Below are 27,876 nucleotides of genomic sequence, written 5' to 3' on the forward strand. Positions count from 1 at the left end.
AGCAAACGCGGGACACCCTGTTACTCATAAGAAACTGCGAGACCATAACAAACGCAATTTTTATTTATTTTACGCAATATTTTTTGGGAAAAAAAGTATCAAAAGCGAATTATTCGGTAGTTTAATTGACTTTGTTGCCCCTTGAGTCGATGGGACAATAAATAAAAATGTACACTAATGAATTGCCGTACGAAATAAATAGGGAGTTATGCAGACTCCTGGATTTCGAAAATTCGTGGAAGGACCTTGCAGGAATTTGGATGGAGTATTCTCCTTTTGAAATTACGGTGAGTACCTGTCATCAATTAGATTATTATCTGTGTGAATACCGAATTTTAATAAATATGGGGCGTATTGGTGGGAATTTTGAACTTTCAATAAGTATCTCGCTTTTAATACCTAATAACACATATTACAGAATACTAATGTGTAACAATAAAATTATCATACTGTGTGTTACTCAATATTAAATACCAAAGTATCTAAAGTGGTCTGTCTGATGTCAGAGGCCCGGGGAGGAACAGCTGAATGAGGAATGGCCCAGGAATGACCCCTGTTTAAAAAAATATGAGTTAGCGCTGTCTTTTTTTATTTAACGTCGAAAAGTGAAGACTGATAAACAAAGAAACGATAACGTTGGCAAGTGAATCGAGTTCATAAATAGGTACCCATTATGGTCTTTTTCCGCAGTTCTTCGGGCGAAAAAGAAAAACATCAACTAAAATGTATATTTAAAAACTGCTATAAAATATGTGTCTTATTTATTTTTTTAGTACATGGAACAAACAGCACATGGACAAGAGCGATCACCATCAGAATATTTATTACAAAAATGGGGACAAGGTGTACATAAAGTAGAAGAACTTTTTCTTTATTTGTACAAAATGCAATACCTGGATGCTCTCGTGTGCCTAAAACCTGTCGTGAGGAAAGACTTGCACAGAAAAATTATTAAACTAAAAAAAAGTTTAAATGCAATGGAAAAAGAAAAAGAAAATGAAATGGATAAGGGCTCAGAACAGACAAATGGCAGTATTAACTCAATTCCTTGGATTGTAAAGCAAATAGAAAGGGTAAGTGCGAACGCGGATACTTAATAATTCATACTATCTAATTCGTTATTTTCCGCTCACATTTACTTCAATCATGACAAAACTAAGGCAAGGGGGTTGCCAAAGTGGTATTATGTCACATCCCCCTTCCCCCCCGCTGCTCAAATACTTCATTCATATCAACAAAATATATTTAATCAGGGTTTTCCCATTTTTCGAAACAAGTCTTGTCACTTACATATTAAATGCTTCCTTATCTATTGTGGGAATTGTAAATAAATACTAAAATGAGAATAATAGTTATATAATATAATTAATTGTAAAATCCATTTCTTCAATAGATACCTAGAAGTTGGGTTCGATCAACATGTTTATCAGAATTTAGGTACAATAATATTTTGATTCTATGAAATTGTCACCACCCACAGTTCACATCTATAAAAACAATAGGCAATAAAATGACGTAGTTAGATGGTTCCTTATTAAAACGATGTCCAAAGCGGATGATCTACGTTTGAAAACCATCTCTAATCCACTTTGAATAATGTTTAAATTTCCAAAAACACAATCTATTTTTAATATTCATTTACACTAAATAGCTTATCGGAGTCCGGTTCAGGGTTAAAAGTAACAAAACATCAGTGGAGATAATGTTTTTAGGAATCAATGTTTTGTGAATATAAAGAGCTACATTCGTCTTGAGGCCCGGAGCTAGACAACAAAAGAATACACAAGCGTAAAACGTCATTAGGTATCAAAACAGGCAAATTCATCAACTTTGGCCACCTATTGGCCCTTGAATACGCTTTTTGTGAGGCCTCGATCCTCACATTATTATTAAACGTTCAAGAGACCCCTTTATGCATACAACCGTAAAATAAACACATTGAACAATTATATTTTGTTATAGAAGCATCACACACAGTCGTATCGGGTAGCCAGAATCCGGGAATTACCTATAACACGCATAGAAATCTAAAAATGATAAATATGTTGTCTTTTTATGGGAACTCCTCAAATGATCCCTCCGCTATGGGTGCAGCGTGAGGGAGTGTCAGACTTTTCCTGACTAAAACCCACCATGTCCCTTATTAAGCCCTCTAAGTATGTACGGTAGACTGCACATCAGTGGTAACTGTCATGCACCTTAACCCAATAGTAATAAGTACGATTTTCCTATAAGACTGTTACCACTGACCTGAAGTTGACTGTACCAGAGCCACAGTAACTCTTTCGAAAAATGCCGCAGTCCCGGCAGTAATCTAATAGTCTGAAATATGCTTTTTTTAGGGTGAGAAGCTGCCCAATACATCGTCTTTACAAAATTTTTCGTCTATGAATAATGACTCCATGAACTTTAATGAGGTAAGTCACTTTATATGATCACTAATTTTAATAACGTACGCTTCAATTGTTACTCAATGATAATTATTTCTACGCAGTCAAATAGAGCTATAAATATATTATTACATGAATCGATTTGACCTCTAACCTCTAGAACTCATTAAGCTTCTGACAAATCTGAATGAAACGCTTTTTCGATAAGCGTGGGTTTTTACCCGCGCTGTTTTTACTTTTTTGTCCGCATACATAAAACTGTCCTATTTATATTTAATGCAGATAAATGAAACGATGTTTATATTTATCTTTAAGAACATATTACACCTTTATTGATCGATTCAAATAGTGACAGAAACTTGTTCGAGCTTGTAGTATTAGTGAAGGCAGTGAGCTGCCGGCTGTCCCTTTCAGAATTCAAGAAACAAACCTAATCTGTTTCCTTCTGAAAATCCCACAGATAGCATCAGTAACATATGGCATATCAACAGGGGAGATCACGACTAGACAAGTGTTCGCTATTCCTAAGATCAGCTATAAGGAACTGGAGGAGGCGACCGACAACTGGTCTGAAGACAATCTATTGGGATCTGGTGGCTTTGGACAGGTGTTCAAAGGTACTTACTTATATTTGAGTCGCACCATTTTGTTTCTCTTCTAAACTTTCGTTCGCGTATATCTATAGAAATGTGATATTCGCAGGCGAGTGGAAGCACTTGACGGTGGCAGTGAAGCGTCTTCGCAACGATCGTAACAGGGAACTGCTTCACGAGATGACCCTCAATAAGGCCCGACACGACAACATACTGCCGCTCTACGGGTACTCGCTCGGAGGTATGTACTAGTGGCGAGCGGGATGTGCCTCTACCAGTACCGGCACGACAGTTTATGGTTTTTGATAAATATGTATTAATTTTTGATTTTTCAGATTCAGAAGAATGTGTTTTAGTATGCCAGTTCATGCCAGGAGGATCGTTGCTACAACGATTAAAAGGCAGGACTCACCCACCGCTCACTTGGTTGCAGCGATATAACATAATGCATGGAGTTGCTCGGTGAGTTGACAGTCTTTGTTTGATGTTTTGTCATTTGTTTTTATGCTGTGTTAGTGTCAGCACCCAATCTCACCAGATGCAGTTTATCTAAACTATAAAACCCTGATTCTGGGTAGCACGATACCCGTACCTACGTGAAACTGTTAGTCTCGGTTGATTGAAACTGTAAAACATTTGCTTCTTTAGGTTTTGCTGTTTTTGCTCAATATGTGTACATATGTAGTTTGTAATGTCTACCATTATTTATTTCAGAGGACTTTTGTACCTGCATACAATGCGAGAACCGCTCATCCATGGTGATATAAAGCCAGCCAATATCTTATTGGATGGAAACCTAACACCAAAGATTGGGGACTTCGGTGCAGCTACTGTCTATAGTAATAAATCGAACAATGGAAATGTACCAAAGTACGTATTATTTTTCTTTTACCAATTAGTAACCCAATTTTCCAAGAGGAGTCGCTGTACATTGAGGTACTTCGGGCTTTCAAGATTTTTTCTGAGATCATGTGGTCGGAAAAACTATACCTGAAAAACTACGGAATCCTACAATGAGCTGGCCAGACTCGCTCTTGGACGGTTTTTTTAACTGTTCCAAAATCAAATATTTTGTATTTCTATCCAAAGGAGCAAAAAACTAAACGGTTCATGGCCGTACCTTCCTGGCGAGTACCTTCGCGATCGTAAACCCACCCCAGCGGTCGATGTGTTCAGTTTCGGCGTGGTGATCTTAGAGGTCGCCACTGCACTACGCGTGATCGACGAGACAAGGCCCCAACAACTGCTTTTAGCACACATAAAGGAATTGCTGAAGAAAGATGTTGATATGGGTAAGTTTAGGACAGTTCTCGCCAAATACAATGGTAATTTACAACTAACTTAAAACTGACATAACAGTCCCCTTAAAATGGTTCTTGCGCAGCGACTTGTGCGACGTTTCAAGCCGACATTATGTTTGCTGTGGATTACTTATCAATATTATTCACATATGTTTTTTTTATCCTAAAAATAAATAAATAAATTCCAGCGACCCTAGAAGACCCGGTGTTGCGCGGTTCTATGCACACGAGCCCTGCAATGTGCCGCGCCTTCATCAACTTCGGCCTGCACTGCACCAAGACTTACAAACTACGACCCACCATGCTCGATGTGTTTAAAGAACTTAATGAAATGGAAATACCTGTTAATGACTAAAAATGCTTCAATTCATAAATAAAGTCTGAATTCTTCGATGAAAATGTATTTATTCCTATCCTATATGAGGATTCACTGGCAGCATTTAAAGGACATTTGAATTTCCCGCTCCAGTCGTCGCAAAATTCTTGCCATGAAAGTAATTTGTTACTGGTGACCGCGTCATGAGTCAATAGCGTCAGTCAGAATCGATTTTTGCATGCAGTTACTAAGCAATCACGGCACAGGAGGTACTTCTATGTGTAATTAAAGCAAATAAATATTATGAGTTTAAATTCCATTATTAGGGCTTACTACATATTATAATAATCTTAAATGTTGCTGATATAAAAAAGTGCCAGACAGGTTATTGAATCTGTGGTCGTTTCGAGTTGGCTCGCTCGTGGCTAGACTGTGTGATCAATTTCATTGGCTAACAAGCCGAGTGAGTTTCCGAACGCAATGGTTGACGCACGCATGAAAGTTCGACTGCTTTAGTTTCGAAAGTTTGTGTTAAAATCTTAATAAATTCAGTGTAAAAACAACGAAAAAGGAACGACTTTAATTAATAACATAACTTATGTATACTCTTTGTTGGAACGGAATGTGAATATTAATACAAGTTAATTAAAACGAAGTGAAGCTAAGTGATCAAGTTTAACTTTTTGTGTCAACAAGTTTATATCCTTTACTTGAAAGTTTTTGAAACAAGGCCGTGATTCAAAGGTAAGGATAACCACTTTTATAAAATAAAACCAGGATACGATGCCATTTACTGGAATAACAAACTCAAATTCTCAAGTTATGTTGTGTAATTTACAAGTAAGATATTCCGTTATTTTGTTCGTAATATTTGACTTGAGAAAGTGCAAATAACTGCCTAGTCGGAGGTTTATCGAAAGTTATGAGCGTTTAGTTTATTTTACAAGTAAATTGTGTGTTCGCTATTTGAAATAGTAGATGTGTATCTCGCTTGTAATTACTGGGCACGCGTATCTTTTGTGGGATCTCTAGTGGGTCAATGTGTCTGTTCTATGGTAAATTTAGCTACCGTAGTTTTTATTTCATAGCTAAGTTAGTAGTATAAAACAACATCACAGGTTCTGTAAAACCATATGACGTAGTATATCTATAGTATGTATGTAGCATAATAGTAGGGCATTTTTTTCTTTTTTAGCACTCCACTGTTTGTGGCAGGCCACATTTTATCAGTACTTAATTCAAAATTAAAAGCCTACCTCTTCAGTGATTATTTTTGTTCTTATGCTTTCAATGCATTATTGTGAGGTTTACATTTTTGGTCAGTGGGTTGTCTTAGAAAAAGTTGTAATTATATAATTTAAAAAATAAATTAAGAAACAAACTTTTTGATGGATTTTACACAGGCCATTTAAAAATTACGAGCTCTTGAACTTTTAAAACTAACTTTACTAAGCCATTCATTGAATTTCAATTATTGCAATATTGTAAGAAAACAATTGATTGCACCACTCATTCAACATTGCAATGATAGCTTTAGGTACCAATCTTTTGAGATGTTCTGTATGACCTTGCTAATACAAAGCAGTAAAACTTGCTAAGGAATTCAACCAATTTGAGATGCCTTGCCTTCCTCTCTACCAAAAGTATTAGAGCGCCACTCATATTCATTTGTATATGCATGTGTGCATCAAGTAAGTGTGTTTGTCTGCTTAATTTGTGTTCCAAATTCGAATTTAGGGTTTGCGCAATATGTTTTCCGCTTCCCTAATTTCCATCCATAACTTCTTGGGTGTTAGTCTCCCTCTCTCATTCATACTTAACCAAAGAATTAGTGTTTGTGTTTGGCATAACAATGCAAAGGAAAATGAATTGCCATTATATGCTGTGTTGGCTAACCTTTAGCACAATTGGATGTATTCATCAATATTTGTGCTCAAGAAACATTGTTTAAAATTGAAAAGAATATCTAACATTCTTTCTTTTCACATAAGTAACACCATTTGAAGAAGCTGTTCGAGTTCAATTGTGCAACAGATGTAGGTACTAATATAATTAACACATCTATTAACACTTATATCTTTCTTGTATGTACATACTTTATATCTCTCTTAAAGGAAAAAAGTAATTAATAGATTCCATGATAATTTTTCCATGTTCCAGTTATATCTACTTCCTTTTAAGTACTTCAGAGCACTATTATGACATACTTTAGAATTGTGTGATATACATTCTCTGTCTAACTTTTGGAAATTCAGTCTGAAATACAGCTCTGTTGCTGGATAGAGTAACTCAAATGTAATGGTTTTTGGTAAATTCAATTAATTAATTAACAATACATACCAGAGCCATAAGAATAGATTGTAGGGTACAAGCATAAATTGCATAAATGCAGGTGCCCTCGCATAGACCAATAGGATGACAATTGCTAGGGAGTTTGTTCCACCACTTCTTCTTCCCAGTAAAAACACATAAGAAGTGGCGAAGGGTGGGCGTTTTGGGGGCTGTGTTTTGTAAATTTGACATTCAAAAAGTGCTGATTTCAGCCTACTTCTTTGAAGCACAGTTGTACCACCACCAAACGCCGGGTTACTTTCCGGAAGTTACTTAAAACTCACACAGTTATTTCTCCCTGACCCTGGAATTGAACCTGAGATGCAGTGCAAAGTAGACGCATATAGCTATGTTGCGGTAGATACAACTTATTGAAGCAGAATAAATTATGGGTCTAAAGTTATGTAATCTACTTACAAATGTAGTTTAAAGTTGAATATTGCAAATTAACTGGATGCATTCTGCCTACAAAACGCCATAGTTAACTTTTATGAGCTGTTTAATATGGGCGTATATTCGTGAAGTAGTTTTCACCATGGTTTTTACTTTCCACTTTCTATTAACTGTTTGAATTATAATGAACACTATTATTGAAGGTATGGGCTGAATTCTTAACTAATGCTCTATTTGGGAAATATTTAAATTCAACTGACTAAAAGCGCAATGTTTCAACCGGAAAAAAGGGATTCTTCCAAAAATATTTATTTGCAGAGTGAATTTGCCAAACTTTATGGTGTCTTGGAAGACTTTGCTTACAATGGCAGCTGCCTTGAGAATCACATTTTAATGTCTTTATTCGTCGGCACATAAAAATTTCCCAAAATAGACATGTAATGATTTTCCTCATATGGAAAATAATAACAAATGACAGTCGTAATTACAATAAAGCCACCGAAACTCATCTGTCATTATGACGTAACTTTTTAATCACAACACAGACATGTTCTTCCTTGAGTAGATATTCTGTTTTCCTTCCATTGTTCGAGATTCAAAATGCGTATACAGATATATATGTAGACGTCTCAAGTTCATAAAAGAATAACTTGATGTGTTGTCCTTTTGGATAGAAGCTCATATCGTTTTACAACGATAGTGCGAACTCGTCACCAATCGTTCTATGCGAAGTTTTACCTTTGATTAGCAGGCGAACTTGGTGTTCAAAATTATCATATACTTACTCTTTAAAACCTTTTTTGATCAGACTCTTGAAGTCACTCATCGTGACTTTGCCATTGCGATATTACTCTTCCCTCAGAAGAAACTCGATCAGGCTCTAAAATAGTTCCCTTGTGTCTGTAGGTGTTTCCTTATGAGTTGCGCCATCCAAAAAAGGTGTTCAACAACCTTGTTTGTTTTATTTTAGTCATTACACATCTCCGGCGTCGAGTTTTTACATCTTGACGACTAACTCTTAACGCTTGCAATATAAAATTCAACGCTGCACAAAAAATATTGATGCATTCGAACCACACCTAAAATCTAGAGTCATAAAGTTCATAATCGCTTAAATTTTGTGATTCAAAATGTAGCACACTGACTATTGTTTACAAGAATCCGTCATGGCACTAGTTTTGTCCACAAAGCGAACTAATTTCTTTATTTTTTTGCTCTTCCTATGTTGTAACTTAAACGTTCGCTAAACATCAGATTACGTGTGCATTATTGTTGACGCGAGGTTTCGCGGTTTTTTTTGTCAATGTACTAAGAAATTGGTCAAGAACGTTAGCAGATGAATGGTAATTTGCTAAATATTTTTTATAAGAGGTTATTATGAAATATGGCTTCCATACAATTCGACCTCCTACACTGGTACTGATTATGTCTACAGTAGAAGTACATAAGTCAAATAATAGCTTAATGTGCTATTATTGCAGTCAAGAAGATGCTCTTTAATAACAGGGTCTATTAGAGAAACTTGATTTTCTTCTAATACACTTCAAATACTAGGTAAGAGAGAACGATACCATCCATAAGCTCTCAATAATCAGAGTCAACCGCAAGAAACATAAACAATGTTCCAAGTGTAACTACTTAATTCAATTTGAATAGTCTTCTAAACAGTGAAGGCAGCTCGTGAGAAAAATCACACGCCAATTGTATGTGCAGGTTGCAGACATGCACGGTCCAAGAACAAATACATTGCTCCACAAATTGGTCATAATTGTAATTAGGCTGGCAGATTTATCTTTACTAGGCTTGCACTCGGCAGAAAACAAAAAATACACGAGCATACTAATAAGCAGGATAAAGTTAAAAATTTACAGAAACGAAACCGGGATGAAGAGATGAATGGATTACTTAACTTATGAATTGATTTTGAAACCTACACCTAGAAATAAACATAGCTATCAAAATGAGAATGGATGAGAACTGTACATACAACAGGAATGAGTAATTAAGTGAAGAATAAGAACGAGATAACAAGATTCAGTGATAATAAAAGACCAAAATCTGAGACCCTAGCAAATGCAAATTCTTCTTGCACCTCTCTACTACAAACCATAACTATAAAGACACTTCAAACTAAGGACCATTTAAAACTGTCGCTTTCCAACTTAAACATAGACGTAAAAACAAATTATAATACAGCAGCAATGATTTAGAAATTTATCCAGTAATACTTTCCAATGGCTTGCCGTTCATTAAATTTGAAACGTTGGTTCACGATGTTTTCACCCGATTTCATTGAACAGGGATCAGGTGTGCCTAATAAGGTAAATTGCGATGGTTATGTAAGAGTTCGTTGGCTGAACGAACTGTTTCCGCGGTGAACTAACCTTATGAAGATAGATATCTTCGATTGCAATAGAATTGTAATGTGATTTATTCGTCTGGGGTACGTAATATGGTACACTTAAGTGATCCATATTTGGATAGGGATGTATTTTTACGGTACGTATAAAATAATCCCATGGAGAACGTTTCCATCCTCCTGAATTTTTTTAAATTTGATTTGTTCCTTATGTTTACTAGTGCTTTTGTCTATAATACTAGGCCTACTTTGAGTCACATTACACGCACAATTTAAAGCAATTTGAATCGTAGGCTCCCAAAAATTTGTAATCTAAAGTACTGACTCTTTTAGCAAATCCAAGTCCCATTTGGAATATGGCTTACAATCTGGTTAAATATCCTCAAAATATTTTCCTAAAACTCCTCAAATCAAACCAAATCACCGCTATACCAATTTGTATTTCCATCTCCGTTACACTTGCTCTTGATTCAACAAGTACCTACACAACATGTTGAACGAGACTTCAATGAATGAAGCAAAAACAATGAGAGCAGATTTATCGTGCAAGTTAGAATCTTCAGCTAATTGAGGTTAATGTATTGCTGTGCGTAAAGCGATTAATACGACATTAGTTTGTTTGTAAATACGTGTTTGCTGCTATCTTGATTGGTCGTTAATAGGTTTCATCTTTAGTGAAGCCTTCTACTCCGTTTTGATTGCTTGATTGTCGATTGCAGTACCTTTTCTTATAGTTTTATAGTTAGTGGCTTTTGCTTTTGTAACAACTTTAACTTTCTCATTTCTTTTGCCGGATTTAATTGATCTTTAAGGTAGAATTCCGTGGATAGCGGCTACGACAGCCGCGCGCGGCTTACGACAGTCGTCGGCCGCGCGCGACAATAGTCAACCTATGAAAATGTATGGCGCCGCTGCCGAGGTCCGCGACAGTCGCGCGCGGCTGTCGAATTTCGTAAGCCGCGCGCGGCCGTATGCATCTCAACATGGTCTAGCGCTTAGGCCTCTGCCTCGAATTTTGCGGGCAGCGGGGCGGCGGCGGCGGCGGCGCGGGAGCGGCAGGATCTTACGCGTATAATCAAATGGAACGGCCCTCGAATACAGCGGCGCGGGAGCGGCGCGGCGGCGGGCAACGAGCGTTGCGCTCCAGTCAAGCGGTGACCGCCCGCGTTGGGCGTCTGCATTGTAGGCATAATGTTATACATTTTTTTTGTGACGTATCAAAATGTCTTCGGACGTGCAAGAGCTAATTATTTCGGCCATCTTTGAGAGGACACCCATATGGAACAGCAAACAACAGAATACAACACTACACTGCTATAGCGCCGCGCGATCTGCCCGCTAGTTTCGAAAACAGGTATGCGTTGCCCGCCCCGCTCCCGCGCCGCCGCCGCTGCCGCCCCGCTGCCCGCAAAATTCGAGGCAGAGGCCTTAGTAACATCTATATAATTTTAGTAAAACCAGAATTGAATCGTTTTTTATTTAGTCGGCAAAACTTCCTTTTGTTTTCATTACAATACAAATGCTTTTGAATCAGTATTGGGTAGTATCCTTCATCATTTCTACTTTTTAAAAATAGGGTCGATTGGTAATCTATTTTCATAATACAGCCACAGCAATACGTCATCCTCTTCTTCTTCAAGGATATCAATTAGCACTTCGACTAGAGGGAACGGACGAACAAAATCTACTAATTTCAACACAATGCCGCGCGCGGCTTACGAATTTCGTCGGCCGCGCGCGACTGTCGCGAGCCTCGGCAGCGACGCCATACATTTTCATAGGTTGACTATTGTCGCGCGCGGCCGACGACTGTCGTAAGCCGCGCGCGGCTGCGTAAGCCGCGACCCACGGAATTCTACCTTTAGTTCACGTTATTTTCCGTCAAGATACTATTGTGAATTGATTTTATTATCGCTGTTAACGCATGTCTATAATTTTGGCTAATAATAAAAGAATCCCTGTATCCGTTTGAAATTATCATAAGAATTTAACCGATCATTGGTTTTTATAACCATTGAAATCCATTTACTTAGAAGAACTACATCCGATCCAAATTGACCATCTCAGTTAAAGCACGACAAACAAAATGTACCGTAAACCGATGTTTAACTGCTGTGAGAACTGTTAACTCACTGTGAATAATTAACTGGTTATGACCAGTTATACAATAAGTTAACTGAAAGCATGACTGAGTGAACAAAGACTTGAACTGACTAACAATGATGGACTGAGGAAGTTAGTTGAGAAAAGCACCCAAGGAAATGATTTTGTAATCGCTGATGGAAATGAAGTAACATTGTGATTGAGGAAACTCGTTACCTAAGAGGTGCTAAGCTGCTCATTTAATAGGTGAAGTGCTTGAGAAATCATTATTGACACTGGACTTCCTTGTTTCTAGTACGGCTTATGTGGAACTAGCTTCCGGTGTCATCTTAGTTCGCTGATCCGGATAAAAAGTTGTCATTACCCTTCCCCGATAAATGGGCTATCTATCACTGAAAGATTCATCTGAGATTAGCGCTTTCAAGCAAACTCTTCAGATTTATTATATTTGTATACGCTTTTTAAGTGCCATTTGATGCATATTGCATGAAAATGGTATCAAAGGATAGTAACAGAGTCAAAACAAGCATTTTGTTCTGAATATTTTCAAACAGGATTAATTCTAAAACCCTTCAGAATCTCAATTCGCTATACTCTAAATGTTACTGAAATAATTGCTAACATTAACCATCTCAATTCATTAATACAAAAAAAAACCGGCCAAGTGCGAGTCGGACTCGTGCACGAAGGGTTCCGTAAATTACAGTTAAATCAACCTATCTCAAAAACTATAAGAGATACTTTGATCAAACCAAAAATCGTTGAAAGAGTTAATTAGCATGCATCACCTCTATTTTTTTTAGAATTTTATACCCCGTAGTTATAAAAATAGAGGGGGGGGACATACTTTTTACGACTTTGAGAGCTGATATCTCAAAAACCGTTCACTTTAAGAAAAATGTTTTTTAGAAAACTTTATATCATTTTAAAAGACCTTTCCATTGATACCCCACACGGGTATGTACATCGAAAAAAAAAATTTCATCCCTCAGTTACATGTATGGGGGGCCCCACCCCCAATTCTTTTTTTTACTATTTAGTGTCATATTTTTGTAGCGGTTCATACAACACATATTCCCATCAAATTTCATCACTGTAGTACTTATAGTTTCCGAGTAAATCGGCTGTGACAGACGGACAGACGGACAGACGGACAGACGGACATGACGAAACTATAAGGGTTCCGTTTTTGCCATTTTGGCTACGGAACCCTAAAAACGCCTGTTTAATCCATTACTGAAGAATTTCAATAACACTAACGTGTTGTAGCAATATCTATCAGTAATTGCTGTTATAAATATAATTAAAATTGCCGTGTAAAAGCTTTGCAGGCTCACAATAGTTGCCAAGTATAATAGGGGCATCAATATGTATTGTTTCATAGACGGGAAGGTCATACGTTATGAAATACATGACGATACAATGGATGGTACAGGTTTGTACGTATAATTTAGATCATAATTTACTTTGTTCAGGGTTAGTAATGGTACTGTTATTTGTGAAACATCATTAAGTTGATTGAACTCATCCTTTGCTGCTGTACCTAATATAGCTCTTAATGATGATTTTAGAACTATGTGCTAAATGTTTCTGATGTCCACATAGAAACTGGCAAAGAATGATAGAGTGTAGAATTACTTAAACAAACCCTAGTATATGATGACGAAGGCCTTACCAGAATAGGCTATCCAAATCTCCAAAAAACAAAAGATCATCCAGATAAAACTAACAAGAAATTGGATCACTACTCCCATACATGAGATACAAGTCATGAGAATCTAGAAACTGTCCAGTGCATATAAGGAAACGGTCGCAAGACATCTCTTCCGCAATGTAAGCGATACTAGGAAAACTGCATGTAATTTTAGTCATACGTTACGTGAGCTGGTTTTAAGATTAAGAAAGGTGGCCTTAAAGGTTTTTGAGAGACACCAACGACAGTTCTTATTAATATTAGTTATATTTATTTAATCTAGCTTCAGGCTTAGATACAAGTCAGAAAGATACCACCGACATTTGAGCATTGATTTCGCGGTTATTTTATTCACCGCAGACTGGCCTCAAGATTAGTAACCGATCGAAAGCTTGAAAAGAAATTCCATTTAAATGGATTATTGCATAACTTGATCGAGCCTACAATCGATACAAATCTTCCGCATCAAAAGAAAACTTCGTTTGTTTACATTGCCCGGTTCAAAGATCACCGTTTACTCCATGATGTTAAATTCGTTCTGCTTTGGTTCAGCTTCGTCATAAAGATTTCTACGTGGGAGCCATTAAAGTAGCCATATGATCTAATTGATGATGCAAGGGATTAACTCAAAATTGGAGAACAATTGACACACATGTCTCCATATCATGATTGTTTTATGGACAATGGCTTAGGATTTGGTCCGGTTATGTAAGTTTCCAAAGCAGTTGCTGCAATACTATGAATCAATACATTGGTTTCGAAAATCTGATATCTAGAACGGCTTTATCGATACCTGAAATGGGTAGTGTCGTGTTTAGAAACGTGCATTGTATTGCCCAAATACAGGTCCTAAGCTAACTCTGTAATGAAATCTTGACCATTCATAATCTTCAGAAACCGTTACGGTTCTTATTAACAATCAGATAAACTTCTAATTCAAAGTCACGGTCGTAGTTTTAAAAATTACTTTTTGTAGTTTTATTAAAATCATGTTTTTGTTGAGACCCCACTTTGAGCTGAACATTGAAATCAATAACTCCACACGCAACATCAAACCCTGAAATATTTTTGCCGAAATGTTTTACTGGCAGCCTTAATTGCATTCCGTTTCGAATTTCGGTTGAAACATTCGGCTGTAATAACAATGACCTTACGTTGTGGGCACTGAACCATGGTTTGACGCATGGGGTGCAAGGGAACTCAACGTGTCATCATCTGCCAGGTTTTGTGGAATTTTGGGGTCGGTACAATATGCAGCTAGTCATTACGTCTGTTGTAATTAACACGTTATCTTTTGTTTAATTGGCCAGAAATGCCATTCCAATTAATTATGCTATTACTACCACTCGTTGGGTTTTTTTGTTGTGGGCAGCCGTCTTTAGGATTTGAATCATTTCTAGAATCTGATTTACTTTACCTATGACGTATGCATTGGTCAATCTGACTCACGATCTTTAACATCATTGGCATTTTATATTATTGATTCAACGTTCATCCGGGTCTCTACACTTCTGATTTTAGACCCTACAAAGTCTCCATATGTTATAACCCAACTTTAAATGATGTCATTGCACATTTGTTTCAAACGTTCTGCATAACAATGACCTTATATTATGGTCAGCCATGTGGAACGCGACGCGTATACTCTACGTCCGTTACGTCTACCCATTGTCAAGGTTGAAAGGATTCATTAGGTGGTGGCATACTGATTTGCGTAATTGGCGCCAATTATGTAGCTGTAAGAACTGTAAGTATAAGAATATAGGTTGGCTTGTCATGCTATGTGACTTTGGAACTGTTTCATGTACTTTGATCAGGTTATCCATTGACCACACCAGGGAAGAACTTATACGGATTACTTATGCCTATTGCATCTGTATTGGTTAAGCAAACCTGGAATCCGGAATAAAGTTATCATATTTTAATCAAAATAAAACACTATTTGGCAATCATGGTATAAACTTAAATAAGAAGCAGCAAGCTTTCTGAACATACCGCAGGAAATCTCGAACCGGTTAGACATCAATACAAAATGGTTTAACGAGTTGAATGCACGCAAATATGGTATTTAATCTTAGATGTACAGTGTACATACTGAAGATATGAAATCAGCGTTAAAGAAAACTGGTTTAAGTATAGATAAATCTTCGTCGGTTCCACTTACACTTTCATCAATATAGGAACTCTCTAGAAAATGTGCCACAGAATCACCGTAGACGCAGCTTTTTCCCCGCATTCCTTTTAGAATCATTTTCCAATTAAACTGTCTATCTTACCCGACTTTCCCACATCGTATGCGATACTGGTGTTAGGAATGAATTAAATATGTATTTACACATGGAGAAGAAAATGATTAGCGGAGATGCCATAACGGAAAATCTCGCGGGGGTGCGGGGACGAGGAATGTTACTGTTTTCGCCCTTATACCACAGATTACTATAATAGTTACTACGTATATACGCCTTCCTAGGACCCGCCAATTTTATGTAATACCAAAAATCGATGACAAATGTCTAAAAGGACCTGATTGCCTCGTTGATTCACTCGTAACTGATCGTTTTGGTCATACCCACCGTACGTATTTGACCTAGTTCTTCAACTACAACAAACTAACATTCGCGCCTGACCTACCTGCATTATAGCATCTCTGGTCATTTTCCCTTACTCCGTGTATTTACATCATGCATGGGGTGAAATCGTACTTACAATGTGTTACATGTTGAAAGAAAGTAGTCCAAAATTTTGATATTGGGCTCTTTTTGAATGGCGTGAAATCGACATTGATGCCGTGTGAATCGCGATTTCATTTGGTTGTTGGTGCTTGGAATATTTTATTGGGCGCATATGAAGTGTCACATTGAATGTGAGTCAGTAGAAAATGGTTATTCTATGCTGATTGTTTTTTGTATTGACTTGATTCGTGTTGAAATGTTTTCAATTTACGTGTATTGATACGATTTGAATTTCGACAAGCATTAGTGGAATTTTGTATTTGTGTTTCTTTACGGGGCTGACGTGAAGAAGCCCCAGTAAAATGATGAAAAGAACATTAGTGTGAACTGAAAAGCAACGGGTGAAGTCAGTTATAAAATCTTTGTTGCTTTTAACTTTTGCTCTGTCCACCGGTCCATCTTGATCAATAGAATTGCTTTCAACAGCTAAGTAATGTTCATTTTGCAGATCATTTGTTGCAGCAACTTGAAAATAATTAGGTAAACATATTTCACACTACATATGTACTAATCTAAGTTTCGAGAAGTTGCAACTTCGGCTTACCAAATTCTTCGAAGCACATATTTTACATGGAAATATCATTTTCATAGGCTTGACCTTGTTTATCAGAAAATAAACAAGAATCAATATTTTAATCGTATATTCTAGTTTCAAGCATTAGTCAGCAATCAAATTATAAACACATTCAAAGTATTAAAGTTCATGTCTGTCATAATAACTGGTTTTTTTTTTTTAATGACGTCAAAAATCATCAAATGACCCCTTCCGCTGTGGGTTTGCAGTGGAGAGGGAGTGTCAGACTCTTACTGACTAAAAACCGTCGTGTTCCGTCATGGGCCTTTTATGTACCAGGGCCGCGGTATCTCTTTCGAACAACCCGCAGCCCCGGCAGGCCTTGGCCCTACTGGGCCCCGCTGGGGTTGCTGACATCTCTTTGAGGAGCGCGTGGAACAAACGCGCGCCGTCGACACGGGTCATAATAACTGGCTTCGGAAGCCGACCAGACGTATGCAGGCCAACTGTGTTTCAACGATAGTTAGGATTTAGTTTAAAACGTTAATCTTGGGTATAAAACATATTAATATTGGGAGTTCTTCTTGAAGATCCTTAAATCATTTGGAGTCCAATATTTAATTAAGTCCCGTTATGGCCAGAGTGCCATCTTTCTCCTTACCTCAACCGTTTGTCTGTGAAAGCGAAGCAAACGAGTAAAGAAAAATCTCTCGCTGTTCTTATATTATTGGAAGAATGGCTTACTTGTTGCCAATAAAACATTCTCAGGATATGTTATTTAGAATATTGATAACTCTTAAGATTCGTAAACATTTCTGCTTAATTGATTTATTCATGTTCGTCTGCCGTTTACAAATCCGAGACGTTCCGATTTGCAATGACCGGTTTCATGTCCAATAATATGAATATTAACACATTGCTAGCATGTTACGTCAACTACAACGTCTTTTTAACCTTGAATATGAATGTCATCATACGTACCTAGATATTTTTATTTATTTTTCTAATCGAAGTTGTCTATTTTTGCAAGGTCGGGATCGATTTTCATACGAGTTGTAGGTACATAAATTCGGTACTTGATTGAATGTCACCTGAGCCCTGTTACTCCACTGTTATTTGGTAATCTTATACATATTGAATCTTTGGAAATAAAATATGAGTTTGCCATGTAACTGCTACTATTCTTATCGAGAATTGCCTTCATGAGTAAAGTATCTTAGTCTATCTTGGGATGAAGATGGATGATGTTAAATGATCGATGTCATCTCGATGTTTCGATGATCGAAATGTTATCGATATACGCAATCGTGATGCATATACATAATTCTTGTATAGGTAAATCATGTGCTTGTGTCTATGTTTTCATTATTTGCCAAGATGGATCTCAATGAACGTATCTGTTATTTTGTAAATAAAAACTACTGATACATAAACAACATTAATACTATATTATTCAGTGCTACATTAATGGGTTAACGCCATTTTTGTAGCGGCAGCATAATTCTTGCAAACATTCATTTTTAAGAAGCCAAGCAACTTAATTTTGCTATCAAAAATAATATTTCTCTAAAGAATCTATTACTGAATAACTTTATTATTTAAGTTGGAAACCTAACAGAGCGTAAAATGTGCTACCATAATGATTATAAAACTAAACTTTCGTCGCAAATTGTTTTCGCAGTTAATGGCAGGGCAGATCAAATCCCGACACGCAATATTAGATCGTGAGATCAAAATTAACGTTTATTTTGTACGGAAGGCTGTTTGAAAACGGTTTTAAATCTTAGATAATTTATGGCTACAGTTTTATGTAATCTTGACTTTTCCATGTATTTATAGTTAGGTAGCGTAAATTACGCATGGTCGGATGTAAACTTCGGAGACCTCGTTTTTGACAACTTCACCAATATTCATATCTTAGAAGTCCACTACCTATCCAAAATTTGACATCTCCTCAACCGAGACTGGTGGTCAGAATTACCATTAACGACTGCCAAAGTGGTTCGAATGACAGCCAGGACCAATTTAACGTGTCTTTAACACGGACTAACTCTTCATGATGATTCTCTTCTCTGCTACTCTCAGAAGCTCGTCTGTTCTGTCATATGATGGCAAACACGCTGATAAAACCAATATGACGCAATGAATATTCGGAAGATCATAACTTTTACAACATCTACGAAAATAAGGCGGATGAGTAACGTTAAACTGAATAATGCCCTGCATCCATTTACTTTCACCCATTCAACTTAATGGGATGTCATTCATTGTCGATAAGTCTATTTATTGATTAAGGATATCCTTTCAATAAAATTTTATTTATATTTCTTTCCGGACAGATTGTATTAAGTGGCAACGGCACGGGCAAATGTGTTTTTGCGTAATCTTTTCTTAAAAGTGTACCTATTATTAAACTACTCTTTCTTTCATATTATTACGAAACACTCCATCCGAGTCCACTTAAAATACAATTTAATAGATAATAAACCGTTTGCATAATAAATTTTCTTTGATTGTTTCAGATTTTCTTCTCACCCCGTGCGAAGATCAACCAAGGGAAACTGTTATGACGGTACTCAAAGCTGCTAACAATGGAAGTATCAGAGAGACAATCCCACAACTTGAATAGCTAGAAAACATAATAAAAACAAACCAATTACCGAGCACAGCTATGTGAAAAAATATAATGTGACATAACGCCATCTAGCGGTTTGATTGCGAACTAGGTTGGACTGTGAAAGTGTTTGAAATCAAGATGAAGTTGAATTTGTTTAAACGGTCGATGATTTTTGCGACTTTTTTTGGTTCGTGTTTGTGTATAGCGTTGATAGTGGCGTCTTTGGGGACTACGCATTGGATCGATGCGCGTGCGCGGAGAACGTCAAACCCTTTGGAGTCGGAAGGCAGGATCAGTTTTGGTCTCTTTGAAGGACGGAAAGAGCTGAACTTTGGATATGGGTGGAGGAACCATGATTTTAGCAGTAAGTGCACTTATTTTTTGTTTGATTTCTAAACTCTGTAATGTCTTTTACTTAACGAATGTTGACGAAACCTATATAACCCAATGTAGTTAGAAAAAGGCTAGGCAGATGATGATGATTATAAGAATAGTATCTACAAGCATGTGTAACCCGCTGCAATTTAATAGTATACTTACTTAATAATATGTAGATATCTAACCTCGTGCCATTTCATCATCAAGTAAAACTGGTCCTATTAAGTTTCTTGCAGATAGTAATATGATAATAATCTTGTAGTTTGTTCTAATGTCACGTATATGGTCATAGAAATGTAATTAATTAATAAATTGTAATTACTTAGTTTAATTACAACCGTACTTATATTAGAGGTATAATACTAGCTGCTGCCCGCGACATCGGTCGTCTGCGTGGGTTATAGATTCTAGACTAAAAACACATAGAAAGTTTTGAAGGGCGGGAGTTTTTGGGGACTGTCTTTTGAACAAATGACCTTTTATCTCATCTTTAACGAAACACTTTACACTCCTCTAATTTCTACATCCACCCTGTTACAGTAAAAGCGGGTACACACCCAGCTCGTCGCTGGGCGTGGTGCGGTACCGCAGCCCTGCTGGGCGCAGCAGTGGTGTCGGCGGGCGGCGCTTGCGTGCTGGCAGCGCTTGGATCCGCAGCGAGAGCGCGGTGTTCCCCTAGACCGCTGCTGATTAGTAACTCTTTAGCAGGTGGGTCTTAAATGCCTCGTTGGTCTTTCTTTCTTTTACAAAGCAGCCTGTAGCCTGGAAGTTGGTGATTGATACACCCGTGCATCGAAGAGTACGTCAATGCCTGTGCCTGATCTCTCTCCGGTCGTGTCGCATGGCCGTCCCATCGGGCTATGAGAGTGAAGGGAGTGATAGTGAGTGCAACTGTGTCTGCGCTAATGCTTGTGCACTGTATATGTCCTGCGCAGCTGGCTAATCTCCTTACATGAGAACGGCAGGACAAGAGCAGGTGGGTTTTTATTTACTACTAGCTGATCCCGCGAACTTCGTACTCCCTGGGCTTGGTACGGCACAGCGGCCCTCCTGGGTGCAGCAGTGGTGTCGGCGGGCGGCGCTTGCGTGCTGGCGGCGCTGGGGTCGGCGGCGAGAGCGCGGTGCTCGCCTAGACCGCTGCTTATTAGTAACTCTTTAGCAGGTGGGTCTTTAGCAACTGCCTCGTTAGTTTAGCTTTTACAAAGCAGCCCGGAGCCTGGCAGTTGGTGATTGATACACCCGTGCATCGGAGAGCATGTTAATGTGTTAATGTCGGTCCTGCGCCTGGTCTCTCTTCGGTCGTGTCGAATTGCCGTCCCATCAGGCTATGAGAGTGAAGGAATAGTGAGTGCACCTGTGTCTGCGCAAATGCTTGTGCATATGTCCTGCGCAGTTGGCTAATCTCCTTACATGAGAACCTTACCAGAGCAGGTGGGTTTTTATTTACTACTAGCTGATCCCTCCCGTCGCTGGGCGTGGTGCGAACTTCGTACTCCCTGGGCGTGGTGCGGCACCGCAGCCTTGCTGGGTGCAGCAGTGGTGTCGGCGGGCGGTGCCTGCGTGCTGGCGGCGCTGGGGTCGGCGGCGAGAGCGCGGTGTTATTAGTAACTCTTTAGCAGGTGGGGTTGTTTTTGTTAAGGTATGATTGTATTAAATGATACGGACTGAGGTGGAGATAGATATACATCATAAAGCTACACCGAGTAAGCCATAGAAAGAAGACATGTTCCTTCAAATTGCGTACCTGTATGTGCAATTACATATGTCACTCGTCTTCATTGACACCAAAGCCACCTTAAGCGGGATATAAACTTTACTTTTTTACCGATATTATACATGCGAATGTAACTCCATCCATTTGATACTCAAAGACCTAGTGTAGAGAGCATGTGAAAGGACATAGGTTACCTACTTTTTATATGAGTGTGAGAAGAAGTTCCTTTGGGACGCAGATGAAGCCGGAGGAAACCGTTAGTACGTCATAAAGTTATAATATAGTCAGTTATAATATGGCAAGAAAACATATTTCTTGAAGTTTAAAACTTGCACAAACATAATATGTATTATTTAGAACTGGAATTTTGTTAACTATGTTACTCAAACACAATATTTTCACATTCCAGTGCTATTCAGCCTTGGAGCGATAGCAGTTTGGCTGACGGAGTACTTCCTGAGACTGCAGCACAACGTCATGTCGGACGAGGATCTGGCCAACACCTGGTCTTCTGACGACACTGCTGACCTTGGACTGTCCTTCTGGTACGTAGAAGTAGATGAATGATGTAAATTTAAGCGTACCAAAGTTATCGGCCTGGGAGGGGGCAATAGCAGACAATCTATAAAATTGCTGATCTTGTGAAGGGCTAATTTTGGGGACAGTCTTTTGTGACCAAAAAGCATTTGCATATTTTTAGCCTACTTTGAATAAATGACTCTTTATATTTGTCTTTAAATTGCCCTTCTGGTAAGCAGAAGTAGTCTATTAGTTAGGAACGCACAAATATTTCCCATAAGTACATACATTGAACCAAGATCCTAGGGCAACCCCACATCAGCTATTTTCTCATTAATGAAACTTAACGTCCGAATCGACTTTATCTTATGCAACTTACAAGTTTAATTTCTGAGAAAACAAGTAATTTCTGGCCGCCCTTGGATCTGACACGATTGTATGGAACCGAAGGAATACGGTACTACATATTATATTAAGTTTAAACCGAATACAGTTAGTTAATAATAATAATTTTTATTTTATTGAAGCTACATAGGCTCACTTGTTAGTAATGCTTATGCTAATACCTAAGGGTTAGTAAATTAAAATTAAAATTATTTAGGGTATGTCCTGACGAACTATGACCTTTATAAAATGGCTCAACATGCGGGAGTCGTTCAGGTCAGATAACGTCTTCAAAATGCTATTGGAGCTGCTTCGTAATCTACTCAACAGAGAGGCGGTCTTATTTCTCATAATCGCATAGAAGTCGTTTGTATGAGCTTCAGCAAACATAGTAGACGCACTACAAAATCTTGGCAGCCCCAACAGCACTCTGAAACCGTTATTATATTGCACTCGCAGAACATCTAGGGCCTTCCGCGTATAGTTGAAATTAAAATGTTAAAATACGTTCAAATGAGACGATATTTCTCAAATGAAAATACAAAAGAAAAAGTAATCACAAAAATATAAATAAAACTCAATTACTAAAAATATTATTTCTTCAATTCCAGGTTGGTGGTATCAGCCAGCATAGCGGCATTCATCAACGACGTTTGCATTCTCATAGCAATGGCGGACGGTCGGGACATCGACACTATCGCGCCGGCACTGGAGGAGAAAGTCAACGGAGCTATCATGTTGTATTAGTCATTTTATACCTTAAAACAAGGTCATAAGGTTTGATTTAGATTGTCATTTACATACGCCAATCGTGAAGGTATAGTCCAAATTAATGTCCAACCAATTACCAATGTCTTAATTATTAAATTAAGACATTGGTAATCACCCTTAAGACAACGGTGTTAAGGTATGGGTTTGCTTGTCATTTACATACTGAAAGCAATCTTGAAAGTTCTTAATCTAAAATCAGAAATTGAAAATTCTCTAAGGCTGCCCGCCTACGTCCGATAATCGGTGACCGATTTTTTTTTTTGAGTAAATAGAACACTCTGATAAGATATGTAAGACTTTTCTACACATATTTTGGTAATAATACATTATTCAGAATTGTTGTATGTAAAAGACAAACTATGCTATCGCACAAAGTTTACCTTGTTGCATAAATGCATTGTTTCACAATAGCAGATCTCTCTATGGGGTTTACCTACCGAGTGATCTTTGAAGTTGACCAAAATAGGACTTAAAATTTGACAGACACTTAAGAAAATCGAATCATTCATACTAAAAATTATGGACTGGATAGATTTTATAATATGTGACAAGTAACGACAATGGCAGATTTAAATGTAGTAGGTAGAAAGAAATGCTCAGACTCATTCCACTAGCATATAATTTCCCCTAACTTCCCCAAACTGTATTATTTTATTCCCCAAATAATTTATAAGTTGTAAGAAGGCTGAATGTTAGGTTAAGTTCTAAACGTAAAGTAAGTTGTGATTAACTCCGTAATTATTATTGTAAATGTTTTATAATAAAATGTGTAAACGTGATTAAACTTATACGTAAATTTAACTTTTCACCTAAGTATTCAACTTAAAATAAAATAGTTTGTGACAATTTCTGTTACGCAAGAAGCAAACTTGCTGGTATTGTAATAAAGTGTATTGTAATAAGTCCTTTCTTCTTTTGATTCTTGAAATCTTTAAACGCAACATTTGAAATTATTCGTTGGTCAAAAGTAGTATTTTTTTAAGTATTCAATAATTACCTCATAAGAACAAATCCATATAATATACTCAAGAAGGAACAAAATGTATATCTATTTTCAAATGTATTTTCTTTTTAAAAAGATCTGCATAAATATACAAGAGAAACTTTTACTCTCATGATATTAATAATTTATACGTCTTTGCCAAACTTCATGGCGAGCAAAGAGAGCAAATAACTTCTCTCAAGTGCCCATACACGCTGATACCTATAGATAGGTTCTGCTCAATAGGACTTGTGCAATGTTCCCAGCTGCCATTAAGTTTGACACGACCTCCATCAGTAAAAAAAACCTCAAATATACCAGGTCCACAGATTAAATGTATTCTGCTAGGGCTCAGTTGTACCATTTAACTATAACGATAACCAGCCGAATATTTGCCGCCCGTTGGCCAAATCGGCAATTTGACAACTGAAAATGGTTCGGTTATCGTTATAGTTATATGGTATACCTCACCGTAAGAGTACTTACTGTTATATTGTTAGAAAAATTCAAAGTAAATTTTTATTTCATAAATAGGTCTATAAAAGCTCTTTCGAAACGTCAAACTAGTTGCACGGTTCCAAGAAATTGACTCTCAGGCCTCTGCCTCGAATTTTGCGGGCAGCGGGGCGGCAGCGGCGGCGGCGCGGCAGCGGGGCGGGTAACGCATACCTGTTCTCCAAACTAGCGGGCACTATAGCGGTGTAGTGTCGTGTTTGCTGTTCCATATGGGTGTCCTTTCAAAGATTGCCGAAATAATTAGCTCTTGCACGTCAGAAGACATTTTGATACGTCACAAAAAAAAATGTACAATGCAGACGCGAAACGCGGGCGGTCACCGCTTGACTGGAGCGCACCGCTCGTTGCCCGCCGCCGCGCCGCTCCCGCGCCGCTGTATTCGAGGGCCGGTCCATTTGATTATTTATACGCGTAAGATCCTGCCGCTCCCGCGCCGCCGCCGCCGCCGCCCCGCTGCCCGCGAGATTCGAGGCCGAGGCCTCATGGAGAAGAACCGGCAAGGAACTCCATAGACACTCTTTTCAATTAAGTAACATAGTATACTCTTACTTTTAACATTATTTCCGTCCAAAGGTTAAGATAAATATTTAATCAGCACATATTTTTGTTTATTAGTTGTGCCATTAGGTTAAAACACACCTCTTATGTATTAATTTTATACAATGTAATAATCTTATTTTATTGATTTTGTATTATTTTTTGGAATAAATATTGATTGGTAAATTATCTTATTCTTTTATTGTAGACTTGTGGCCAGTTTCACCGGTTACTGATAAAGTTTCTGATAGCCTTTAAGCAATATTCAGGAATTTATGGGACAGATAAACTATAAGTAATTTCCGGTTTCACATGTTTCGCATAGCATGTCTGACAGAAATTATAAGCAGCATTTATCTATGAGATAGCATTAACTATCGGATAACTAACTGAAATCCAAAATCGGCTTAAGATTGTTTGATACACACAGAAAGCGCAAGAAACAGTTTGTCATCAATCCATAATCTAAAATGCATTTGCTTATCATGACTTCACTCCCGGTAGGCAAGCACCAAAGTTCGTGAAAGCAAAAATTACTTACAGGGGAGAGATTTACTTTAATGATTTTCCATACATAAAACAAGCGTTAAATAAGTACTTAAAACCCGAAATAAAAGCCAAATAGCCACATAACCAATAGAAATAAACGTACGTACAATATCAATAGAACCGATGTAAGAAACACAATTTCCTTGTTTCTCGTAAAAGCTTTCTGAATATGAGTTCGTTTTAAAAGAGGCTTACGTTCGAACATTGTCTGATAAATGTTATAGGATGCTGTTTGGAGCTCCGCAGAATCTTGTTACGACTTAAAGTAATTAGGTGAGAGTATGGTAATGAGATGTAGCGGTTTGTAAGGTGATCTTCACACTGCCCCGCATCACGCTGCATCTTGCGTGTCGACGCACCTACGCGCGTTCCTGCGGGAGTGCAGATCTGCATCATCGTGCGGGTTTTTCACGCACTCACGCGCGTAGGTGCGTTTTGTAAATTCACGCACAGCGAGTTCCATTTTCAAATATACACGTCACGCCCATTCAAAATCACGCGCGGCATTGCGGGATTCAGTGTGCCATACCTTGCGTCTCGCCCGGGGTGCGTGTTTCTCCGCATGTATGTGCGTGATCCGCATGAACGCGCGTGGATGCATTTTCAGTGTGTTGGACTATGCGTGTTTTCCATACAAACGGAGATATTTCCATACAACGGAAAAAAACGCATCCACGCACTACGCTGCATCATGCGGGGCAGTGTGATAATCGCCTAAGATAGATGTAAAGATTTTACAGTACCTACCGTACATTCTAGGGTAGCTTATGAGATTGAAACATTTGTAAGTACAATTTTCCCTCATTTGAGACTAGCACTAGCAAATACATAGATAAAAAGTAACGACCTTTCTCAAGCTCTAGCTATGCAGTTGTGTACCAGATTTCAAATAGATCCGTTCAGTAGTTACTTTCAGGTACTTTCGCATTTATTATAAGTATGTTTCTATTTATTTCTCTCGGCTTATTTTTTGACAAAGAATTAACATTGCCATTCAACGTGGCAATGCAGCCAGACTTTTGGGCACGTTTCCGGAGGACAGTGATGGGAATACTTCGACGCCTAAGCAATGTTCTTTTATTTATGTTTTGCGTGTAGTATTTTATTTTTGGTTAAGTAGTTTAAGTTTGTAAATATAGTGTACATATTCTTATTTAAATAAACAATACCCTCTCGGATATCTAGTCATAACCTCGAATAGCATCTTGAAAGTTCCTTGAACGCCTAAACAAAAACGCTACCGCTCATGCACCCGCTACCTTTTATCACCATAAACGCATCACTCGCATACAAGTACTATTATATCCCCGCTGAACTTTATGCGGGTACGGCAGAAGCACTCGTGCTGCAAACAATTTTATGAACACAACATACGCTTGCAAAGCGGTCGGGTTTGTAAAACATGTAACTTTAGTGTTCTGGATTTTTTTTAACTGTAGGGACTGGAATTAAATTGGATGGGGGATTCGTATAGTTTTTGCGTAGCTTTTTTCTATGTTTCTCGCGGGCTAATAGTCATCTATTAATTTCGACAGTTCCTATAGAAAAATTTTTCTTGTTGTTTTATTTGCAAACGTAATGTTCGTGTGGGTAACCTATTTATTTATGGGTAAAGGTAGGTAAGGGTAGGTATCTAATTATTTATTATTTTAAGTGTTCTTAACAAAGTTGCCTACATGTTTTATGATTGATTGAATACTCGTACCAAATCAAAATGAAATTCCCAAGTATAAATAACACAGCCTATTTTACCCGACACACAACAAAATGAGCTAAATCCTAATACGAAACTCATTGCCAACACCCATAGCCGTTGGTCCTTTTGGCCCAACGCTTAGGCCGTTGGCCGTAAAAAGGGCCATGAATAACCCAACTTAGATTAGAAAACATCACGTGCAGCGAATAAACTAGGTAGCTGCAATAGGTACTACACACGGAGTAAAGAAAGATGAGCGGAGATGTCATAATGCAGGTAGGTCAGGCGCCTTCTTCTAGGTCAAATAGGTACGGTGGGCATGACCTAAACAATCAGTTACGAGTGAACTACCGAGGTGTTCGGGTTCTCTGATACATTTGTCAATAATTTTTGGTATTACAAAAATGTCGGGTCCAAGAAATGCCAAGACTAACGTTCCTCGTCCCCTGCATTTTGGCGCGCTCCTTTCTTAGGCGATTTTTTGTTAT

General features: G+C 38.0%; 2 protein-coding genes across 2 annotated transcripts; both read left to right on the plus strand.

Moving 5' to 3' along the window:
• On the plus strand, nucleotides 1-4,677 carry LOC124641860 (serine/threonine-protein kinase pelle-like). The gene is made up of 9 exons (XM_047180107.1): nucleotides 1-287; nucleotides 774-1,073; nucleotides 2,343-2,417; nucleotides 2,851-3,007; nucleotides 3,093-3,224; nucleotides 3,319-3,445; nucleotides 3,698-3,853; nucleotides 4,073-4,275; nucleotides 4,473-4,677. The coding sequence occupies exons 1-9, from the start codon at nucleotides 168-170 to the stop codon at nucleotides 4,637-4,639; spliced, it is 1,437 nt and encodes a 478-aa protein (XP_047036063.1). The 5' UTR covers nucleotides 1-167; the 3' UTR covers nucleotides 4,640-4,677.
• Nucleotides 4,678-5,049: 372 nt separating this feature from the next.
• LOC124641998 lies at nucleotides 5,050-24,876 on the plus strand. The gene is made up of 5 exons (XM_047180286.1): nucleotides 5,050-5,344; nucleotides 19,248-19,706; nucleotides 20,261-20,428; nucleotides 21,844-21,979; nucleotides 22,949-24,876. Exons 2-5 carry the CDS (start codon nucleotides 19,481-19,483, stop codon nucleotides 23,082-23,084), a joined length of 666 nt encoding a protein of 221 aa, XP_047036242.1. The 5' UTR covers nucleotides 5,050-5,344; nucleotides 19,248-19,480; the 3' UTR covers nucleotides 23,085-24,876.
• The last annotated feature ends 3,000 nt before the right edge of the window (nucleotides 24,877-27,876 follow it).

This window comes from Helicoverpa zea, chromosome 23 (genome assembly GCF_022581195.2).
Source record: "Helicoverpa zea isolate HzStark_Cry1AcR chromosome 23, ilHelZeax1.1, whole genome shotgun sequence".
NCBI lineage: Eukaryota > Metazoa > Arthropoda > Insecta > Lepidoptera > Noctuidae > Helicoverpa > Helicoverpa zea.

Bases quoted from the DNA above. Each gene is read 5' to 3' on its own strand.
- LOC124641860 (XM_047180107.1), top strand. From the start codon at position 168: ATGTACACTAATGAATTGCCGTACGAAATAAATAGGGAGTTATGCAGA. The intron at 2,418-2,850 runs GTAAGTCACTTT...AAAATCCCACAG, and splicing joins ACTCCATGAACTTTAATGAG to ATAGCATCAGTAACATATGG. The intron at 3,225-3,318 runs GTATGTACTAGT...TTGATTTTTCAG, and splicing joins CTACGGGTACTCGCTCGGAG to ATTCAGAAGAATGTGTTTTA.
- LOC124641998 (XM_047180286.1), top strand. From the start codon at position 19,481: ATGAAGTTGAATTTGTTTAAACGGTCGATGATTTTTGCGACTTTTTTT. The intron at 19,707-20,260 runs GTAAGTGCACTT...ACCCTGTTACAG, and splicing joins GAGGAACCATGATTTTAGCA to TAAAAGCGGGTACACACCCA. The intron at 20,429-21,843 runs GTGGGTCTTAAA...TTCACATTCCAG, and splicing joins GATTAGTAACTCTTTAGCAG to TGCTATTCAGCCTTGGAGCG.